Source organism: Vicia villosa, linkage group LG6 (genome assembly GCF_029867415.1).
Source record: "Vicia villosa cultivar HV-30 ecotype Madison, WI linkage group LG6, Vvil1.0, whole genome shotgun sequence".
Classification (NCBI taxonomy): Eukaryota; Viridiplantae; Streptophyta; class Magnoliopsida; order Fabales; family Fabaceae; genus Vicia; species Vicia villosa.
This window is the reverse complement of record NC_081185.1, coordinates 13,905,301-13,915,271: the sequence shown is the minus strand read 5'-3', so window position 1 is coordinate 13,915,271 and position 9,971 is coordinate 13,905,301. Positions and strand designations below refer to the sequence as shown.

General features: G+C 33.8%; 1 protein-coding gene across 1 annotated transcript; it reads right to left on the bottom strand.

The window, feature by feature from the left end:
* Positions 1 to 6,305: 6,305 nt before the first annotated feature.
* LOC131613232 (uncharacterized) lies at positions 6,306 to 6,859 on the bottom strand. The gene is made up of 2 exons (XM_058884919.1): positions 6,772 to 6,859; positions 6,306 to 6,610 (listed from the first exon to the last, which is right to left on the bottom strand). Exons 1-2 carry the CDS (start codon positions 6,827 to 6,829, stop codon positions 6,306 to 6,308), a joined length of 363 nt encoding a protein of 120 aa, XP_058740902.1. The 5' UTR covers positions 6,830 to 6,859.
* Positions 6,860 to 9,971: the final 3,112 nt, after the last annotated feature.

Sequence of the window (9,971 nt, the reverse complement as noted above, 5' to 3'; positions counted from 1 at the left end):
TTGAACATCTTTGTTGATTCTGTCCAGAGTTCCTTTCATGTTTTACTCTTGAAAGCTTCTGTTGACTGTCTCTTTCTCTTGTGAAATCCAAGTTTTATTCCTGGATGACGCTTATCTTTTCCCCCACTGTTTCTTTCATTCGAGTCTATTACTCATTCATTTTGTTATTCCCCTGCGGAGTTCTTGCTTATTTTTCCAAATTTCTCCATCCATAGTCTGTCTCTCGTGGCGCTATATTCCCCACAGAGATCCGAGTCTGTCTCATATCGTATAAAACAAAAAAAAGAGTCCTTGCATTCATGGCATAACATATCATTGCATCAAGGGGCAAAATTCAGATTTTTTTTAAAAGTATTTAATTACCTTCTGCCAATGATATCTTGATGACTAGGTCATTCAAGTTACTTGGCTAAAGATAATTAAATAGGGGCAGCTGTTGTACCCTAAATTTTGCCCCGACTTTTCATCTGCATAATTTTCATTTTTTGCATTCATTTGAAAAAAATAAAAAAATATATATGTAGCATCTTATACATTCATTTGCATCATTCTCATTCAAAAATTCAAAAATACATACATTCATTTCATACCTCATTTTAGAATTAATAGCATTTTTGTTTATTTTACTAATCCTTTTTAGGATTTATAATTTTAATTTTTAATTCAATTTAGATTTAAGTTGAGTTTATAATTAAAATTAATAAATCAATTTTATCATATTTGTTATTGCTTGTTTCTTGTTTTATTGTTTTTTTTGTATAGGTCCAATTCAATTAAGGGATGCAAAATTAGAGGGCCCGTGTCATTTTGATCCAAAGCCTATCAACATTTTTTAGTCAAGCCAAGTGTTAAAAGATTTTTGAACAAAAATAGATGGGGACCACTTGTGCCAATCTCACGGTTTCTCTCTTCTCAGCAAAATATTCATTTTCCAATGACATCATCATCTTCTAGAATTTGACTACAGACAAAAAGAGAAAAAATATCTTCATTTCCTCACAGCCCTCATGCGTTCCACACTATGAAAATCCCACAAAATCAGCTTGTAATTCCACTCCATTCTAACAAACAATTTCACAGCTCATGAATTTCACCATATTCACTCACGCGTTTTGCTCCCACTCTTAACAGAATTGATTCCATTTTTCTGTCAAAACCCTCTTATGCCCTCACTCTCACTCACCTATATAAGGACCTCACTGCATTAGTAAAAAAGGAGGAAGAAAACGCTAATGTTACTCTGCAGAAATATCATCACAAACTTCCTCCACAAAAAGTTTATAGAACCAAATTATACACACTTCAATTTCTTCTGTTAACAATGCTCAGTCAAGTATCATGAGATATTCAATTTATGAATCTTCTCTGAACTTTCACTGAAGCTATAGCAAGTACATTTCCAGAAATTCAAGGTAGAAAATGGTATTGTTACTCTGCTGAAATTCAACCAAAACCTTCCTCCAAAATCTCCAAAACTCATCAATCCCATTCATCTTCATCCATACACATCATACTCTCATAAACCTTTATCCATTCATGAACTCACCTTCTACAAAACCTTCATCCATTAGCCTTCATATCTTAAACCTCCACCTGCAGATCCATACCATATCGCAAACCGCATCCACCTGCAATATCAGAACCAATTCACCATAAATCTCCAACAAAACTGATATGCAGAACCTTTACCATCACCATAACTCGCTATAACTCAGCCTTAATCCCTTCCACAGATCTGCTCAACTCAACCATTAAACTCTTCATCACATTCATCACTGTGTTCATCAATAGAGCACAACCCATCTGAATCAACTCAGCAGCAACAAACAACACGAACGCTTCAGTACTGAACCGCCATCCACAAACGCAACAAAAATTCCGAATCACAATATCCGCTTCAGATCCGAAGGAGTTCATCATCGGAGCAACATCGGAGCTTGCAACAACAACAACGTCGCACAACCACAGCATCAACATCGCGGCGACGTAACAGCTACAACAACAAGGAACTCGTGGATTTTAGAAGAAAGAAGCATCGAGACACGTCGGTTTCAGTAGGTAACTCGCTTTTCTCACTTCTGATTCCGCCAAAGCTGATATGTTGTTGTTTGTCACTATTCTAAATGTGTGATTTCGTATGTCGGTACTTGGCTTAAACTTTGTGTATATTGTGTTAAAACTGTTTCACTGATTTGAGAGTTGGACTTTGTTGTTGCTGTTTAACTTGAATCGATCTGAGTGTTTTGGGAGAGATGAGGGATCGAAATGAGAGATTATTTGCTGTTATTACTGTTGCTATGCTATATTGTTGTGAGAGCTTGGAGAGAGAATAAGAACAAAGAGAGTTTGAGAGATGATGAACGATTCTGGAAACAGAGAGAACAGAACCGAAAGAGATCGTGAAAAACAGGGGAGAGGGTCGTTAGGTTCTTTAGTCTCTAGGGTTTATCCAATAACCAATTTGGGCTTTAGTACTTTTGATAAGACCAGCGACATTTTCTTGTTACACCATGTATTAACCCTGCGAACCTCCCTCTGCTTTTTGACTTCAAGCAATATCTAGTCATGTATTTTAGAAAGCCCAATGAGTTTAATCATACACCCTTTTTTCAGCGCAACACCCCTGGCTGACAGATTCAAATGAATTTGGGCCAATACACCTTGGGCCTGCATCCCTTTTTGGCACCCCTTTTGACTGTTTGTGTGAATTATTATTGTTTCTTTGTTTATTTTTCTTAGTTGATAAAAATTGCATGACATAAAAAATACAAAAATATGTTTATTTAGATTTTACTTCTCATATTAAAAAATATCAAAATATGTTTGTCTAATTTTAATTTCTTTTTTTAGAATGTAATTTGTTTAGACTTTCTTTAGTTAAATCTTGATTATATTTTTTAGCATATTTTTGTCATTTATTCATGCATCATTATATATATCCGTTGCTAATGTTTTCTTGACTTTTGTGAGGTACTACTATCATTGAGCCATTGGACTTTATTGTGGACATTTATAATTCATTTTAATTTTTATATATATTATCCTTTTATTTTCCGCTTTATTTTTCGATTGGGTTGTAATAATTAGTAGTTAATTTTCATCCCCATTCGTTTAAGTGTGTAATCCCCATCCCCGAGGCCTTGTAATATTTTTACCGCTTTCCTTTGCCGCTTTATTTTATTATTGCTTGCATGCTTTAACCGTTTTTTCAAAATAAAAGAATATTAGGTTCTTAGCCGTTTTCTACCATAAGTCGATTGCACTTCACGCATCGCCATCAACCGTACTTACACTTGCACACTTGCACGTACACTCTTATTTTACCTCTTTCATGTTCATTCCTTTATGTTTGAACCCTTATGCTTGTTTGTATGGATTTTACCTGTATGAGCTTGTATGTTTTCATTTACTTCTTCTATTTTCCTCTTTTAATAAATGTTCGCCCCCGCATTACTTGGTCCACATACCAAGCCCCCAACCAACTCTTTGTAAGTCGAGTGCCTCGCGCATCGCCATCGACCTGTTTTCAAAACTCTTTTCATAATAAAACCTTGACTTTTGTTGAGTGATCTTCTTTAAAACTCTTTTGTGCACCTGCACTCCTTTTCTTTTAAAATTGTTTTATAAAACCTTTTTTCAAAACTTTTGAGCAGAACTACAAATGCTCTGACTTCTCCATTGCACTGAGGAGGTATGTAGGCACAAGACACAACGTCTTGCCGAGCAAACTTTTGTAAATAACCTTTTTCTTTTGTATATATCTCTTTTCTCATTTCTTTTAGCAAACAAAAAATGGTTTTAACATAAACACAGATTTTCAAAAGGTTCCTGTGGAGTACCACAGATGTGAGGGGTGCTAACACCTTCCCTTTACATAACCAACCCCCGTATCCAGATTTCTTTTTGTGGTTTTTTTCGAGTTTTTCCCCTTTCCTCTTTTGGAATTAAAAAAGTTCGGTGGCGACTCTTGCTTTTTAACGATTTAAGTTAACCAAATGACTTAAACTCAAATTTTTGCCGCTACAAAATCCTCAAATCTGGTGGTTTTGAATGTATATGATACCTTAATATAGGATCAAAATCCAAAGTTTTTTGTGATTTTTACTTATGGAATCATTGTCCGGTTCAGTTTTTGAACAATTGATTGTTGTATGTTTTCAGACGAGTACCCCTTGTGCTCAATTATAATAGTGAAATTCATTGCCTATATAAAAAAAAAGACGAAAAACTATTAGCGAAAGCTAGAAATTGAGAAAATCATCAACAAATTCAAAAATATCAAATCACACTGACCCCTATCAAACTACTCTTTAAAAATTAACCCATAGACCCGAAGCCATCTCAAACCTTATAAGAATATCATTGATAGTTCAAAGATTCTCTAGTGAAGGTTAAGCCAATATTAAGGTATCATATACATACGAAACCACCAGATTTGAGGATTTCATCCAAAAACTAGATAATAGATCAACTCTGCAATCTACCGAACAACCCACTAAATCTCTCTTCCACTGACATGAAAGAGTAAGAGCTTGATGATTTTTCTTGTTTTAGCCCTCTTTGAATGTTAATCTATTGGGTTGGGTAATTGTTCATCAACACATCAAGATTTTCTTCGAAAACACAAGCTCTCATACAATATCTCCACTTATCATTAAACCCACATTTTATAAGCTTATAATCTAAAAATACTATTGCTAACTGAATCATAGGATTTCTCAATCATATTAAAATCAAGACACGACTTTATGGATTTCTTAGTCAAATTTATCACCTCATTCACCACCACCTTACTTAGAACTAACATACTCCCTTTGAGGAACACAGACTGATTTGGAGAAATAAGATTGTCCATAATTTTACCTAGTCTAAAAGCAAACAGTTTAGCTAATAACTAGTATAATGACCCCGCCAGAAAATAAGGCAGAAGTCACTCAACTCAATGTTAAATATCATAACTCAACTCAATGTTAAATAAATAGTCTTGATTTTTTTATGTCCTTAACATTTATGGAAGAAAAATACACTAAATATTATGGACAAAGTTTTCAAAAATTATGAAGAGGGAAAAATCAATTATGAATCAATTAATGAAGAAAAACTAAAACATAAAAAAAATTATTATAAAAATCTATTATATTAATGTTGGAACAGACTTGTCTACCACACTTCATGTGCAATTTCAACACATTTGCAATATTAAATTATCAAATAATATGAAAAATTACTCCACCATTATTTATAATAGTAAGGAACATAATCCCAAACAGTATTTTCATTTATTAATAAAATGATAATTTTTATGGTTTCAGACTTAGAAAAAAAAAAAAGAATCCATTGTTATCAAGGGTTTAGATTTACACCAAGTGTTAACCATTATAGCATTTGGCCAAACCGTATTATAAATAACATTTCTTTTAGAGAAATAATAGACTTTTTTCTTTAACATTTTAATTTCTTTTAATATAGTCGTTTGATCGATTCTTTTAACAATTGAAATTTGATATAAATCTTTAAGAGTTCCAAATCCTGCCTCTTAAAAAAATATAGAACAAAACATTCACTTATATAAAGGTGAAAAATCTTTTAAAATATTATTAAAAGTATATAATTAATTTTCTTTTAATTTTTTTAGTCCAAATTATACTAAGATGAAATTGACAATATAAAATTTAATCACATTCAAATAGTCTAGTTCTTGTGGAACTCAGCCAAAATTCACTATAAAAAAGTTTAACAAAATTATAACCCTTAAGAGTTGTTTAAGATTAAGTTATTAGTTTTACAAAAATTGTTTTTTAGTTTTAGGTATAATGATCAAAAAACTTTATTTGTGGAAATTTCTTCATTAATATTCCAATATTAAATATGTAAATCTTCATTAATAATATCATAAATAATTTATTTGTAGTTCTTCTTTATGATATCACAAAATAATTTTTGTAAATATTAATTAAAAAACCTTCTTTAGGTAATCCTTCTGAAATCCTTATAAGATCCAATATCACAAATCTTCGAACAATGATGAGCCTTAAAGAATACTTAATAAAAATAAATGAGAAAACTTATATCAAAAGATTTTTTCATAAAATTTATATGCAAAATAAGAATAATCAATATTAAAAAATATATGAAAAATAATATTTTTATTATGGAGAAAAAGAATTCTAACCCATAACCTAAGAATCAATTAGCAAACATTCCTAACAAATTAATCAATATTAAATAGTAGGAGTATATTGGGAGACACCATATTAAACATCCATAATTTATTTTTGTTTAACAATAAAATATAATTCTAACATCTAAGAACATACAACTTGGGAAGAAATTGGTGTAAATTCAAATTGAATATCAGAATTATAGGTGAAGGAGACAGATATAAATCCATAAAGTGGTGCTCCTAGAAGAAAAAGACCATCTTGGCTAAATATTGTGGGATCAACTATTGTGGGATCAACAGGTGTGCTTGATTTAAATGTATTGATATAGAACTTCACTTGTACTTGAATGCAAATACAAGGGTTGGTCACGGTAACATTCCACTCTGAACCTAATGTTTTGGTTTGTTTAACCTCAATGTCAGTCAAAGAACAAGGTTGTCCATAAGCTGCAAAATGAACCATAAATTAAATATCAAAATAGTGAAAATAATAAATCAAATAATTAGCTATTATTATAAAATGAAATTAATAAAATTGGTTGATAAAACAAAAACCCTAACTAAAGAGATTATTGATGATATAAAATATGAAAGGTATGATATGATACCTTGGAAAGCTAGGGCAAGGAATAGAGTGAGGAAAAGAATGTTGAAAATAGAAGCCATTTGAGATTTTTGAGAGTGTTAATGTGTATAATAGTGTTTGTGTGATAGAAAAGAGTCGTAGTTGTTACACTATTTATAGTATAAAGTAGAAACGAAAATTAAACAATTATTAATTTTGTGTTGATTTGTTTTTTATTTTCTTTTTTGATCAATTCTAGAATCAGTGTTTTTGAAAAATTCATTGAATTTTTTTCTATTTGATATAATTTAATATTGTATTAATAAAATAGTTTTGTTTCCCCGTCTATTATAAGAAAGTTTAATTTAAAGAAAAAAAGATTTAATGGAACTATAATAATAATTTTAAATTTTTATAATATTTTTTAATAGAAAAGTAATATGTTGAGATTTTTTCATTCTATTCAATACTGCATTTAATACAAATTATCAGTTTCCCATATCTATTATAGAAATGTTAAATTTTTTAAATTAAAAATGTTTGCATTAAACAAGGCTGTGTTGTGTTCAATGGCAAGGCTTTGTTTTTTTTATAAGCAACTTTGTATTAAACATCATAAGGGGTTGGGGTGTTAAACCAATACAAAAGGAACAAAAATAAAGATTAAAAAAGTCCAAACCTCCTTTCCTACAAGTTGACTCCCACAAGCTTCGACAGATTATGAATCCAAATCGTTAAGTCCAACTCAGCCCTCTATTAGTTATAATAGAAAACCAGTTCCAACCCATATATTTAATAGCACTCAGGATTTCGTCGACATCCCAACTCTTATTAACAAAGACCAACAAATTCCTAGCCCTCCAAATATTCCACGACACTAGCAGCCAGATAAAAATAAAGAGAGAAGGACGAACCACCTTGGCGAGATTGAGACACAAAAAATCACTATCACCTTGAGCAATATCCGTCGAAAATAGCCCCCCGTTCGCCCCAGCTAACCAACGAAAGACTTTTACCCACACTCTTCTTGACTCCATACAACCAAAAAAAGGTGCGAAAGATCCTCGTTGAATAAGGAACAAACCGGACAAGATAACATAGAATCATCACGAATGACACCTTTACGATGCAACTTCATTCTAGAAGGCAAGCTATTAAGCATAAAACGCCACCCAAACATTTTGATCTTACCGGGAACCTTGGCTATCCAAATATTCGACATAACGCACAACTTGTCGTTGTCCAACAGAGTTGTACCTAGCTTTAATTTAAAGATAGTAATATAAGCATTCTTGAGAGAAAAAACTTCATGGCTCTGCATCCAAACAACCTCATCCAAAACATTAGGCGTCAGAACTAAATCTGCCAAGACCAAAAGCATACCCGCTTGCCGCGTCAAAAATGCATTGTCTCCCAAACCATTATCGTCTGCCACATACCAGCGCCAAACACCTTCCTCCCACCACCCTGCCTCTGCCACCAAACAATCTTTAAAAGATGAAGCATCGTACAAATCCGTAAATAGACTTTTCAGCGTTGCATTGCCAACTCAACAATGGGTTCAAAAGCGAATTCTACTCCCCGAACCTAGCTTGAAGGATACTGCATCAAGAAACCAGTGCTGATCGTTTATGCTCCGCCGACAAACATCCCTCACATCATGCCCCCATAAGGAACACTTCTTCGTCTTATTCGTTGACATTTCTTCATGTAAACAACTAAACACAGCTCGATATTGAAACTGCAAAATAGAAGACCACATAACATCCTTCTCCACTAAGCATCTCCACCTCCATTTACTAATAAGTGCTAAATTAAACGTCTCCACATTCTTAACGCCCAACCCGCCCTCATCCTTGGCCCTACAAACCGTATCCCAACTCACCCAGCATATACCTTTCTTATCAACCTCCTCTCCCCATAAAAATTGCCTCTGTATCTTAATAATCTCTTCCCACACAATTCTTGGAGCTTTAAAGAACGAAACCCAAAATATCGGAATATTATTGAAGACTGAATTAAGAAGGGTAATTTTACCTCCAAGGGATAAATGCTTGCCACGCCACAAGGATATCCCTCTTGATAGCTTCATAAAAATAGTCTGCCACATTTCCTTCCTCCTATGATTCGCGCCAACCGGAATGCCCAAGAAACTAAAAGGCACAGACCCCACCTCACAAGACAAGAACTCAGAGGCAGCCACCGTAAATTCCTCCCGCAAATTGATGCTAAACAAATTGCTTTTGCTGAAGTTTATACACAAACCGGAAGCTAACTCAAAACTCCTTAACGACACTTTAATGCACCAAAGGTTATCCATATTTCCATCACAAAAGACAATTGTATCATCAGCGAATTGAAGGAGCTCGAAATGAATATGCTCATTAAAGTGAAAACCTCTAAACCCTCCCACTTCCACGAATTCCTCATGAGACGCGATAAACCTTCAACCATCGGTAAAAACAAAAAGGGGGATAGAGGATCACCTTGACGGAGCCCTCTAGACGCAATGAAATCCGCCGTGGGGCTGCCATTGACAAGGGCTGATATGGTACAGGAAAAAACTATCCCTTCCATCCACAAGCACCATTTGCAACCAAATCCCATTCGGGTGAAAATATACCTAAGGAAGCTCCATGAAACACAGTCATACGCCTTTTCAAAGTCCACCTTCAGAATGCAACACTCCTTCTTGTTCCTCTTGGTAAAATCGATAATCTAATTCAACACTAGCACCCCATCCATCATTTTCCTCCCTTCAACGAAAGCTGACTGGTTAGTCGAAATAAGATTACCCATCACCTTCTTTAACTGTACAGCCAATAATTTAGAGGTCAACCGGTACAAACAACCAATTAATAAGACAAATTGGCCTATAATCATTGACTTCCTGCGGGTTTTCAAATTTAGGGATTAACGCCAAAAGGAAGCTGTAAGTGCTTTTGGAAATTTTCCACGCACGTGAAAATCCTGGACAAATGTCATCACTTCAGGGTACATGAAATTCCAACACTTCTTGAGAAAACCCAAAGGAAAGCCATCAGGCCCATGGCTTTTCTCACAGTCCCCTAGCCAAACAATATCCTTAACCTCTTCCAACAAAAACAGAGCTTCTAACATAAGCACCTCGTCAGCCGAAACATCTTTAAAACCAACCCCCATCCAGCACCAGACGCGTTGAATAAGGCTCCTCGAACCTTTTGGCAAAGTGATCATAAATATCCAACTTAACTTCTCCCATTT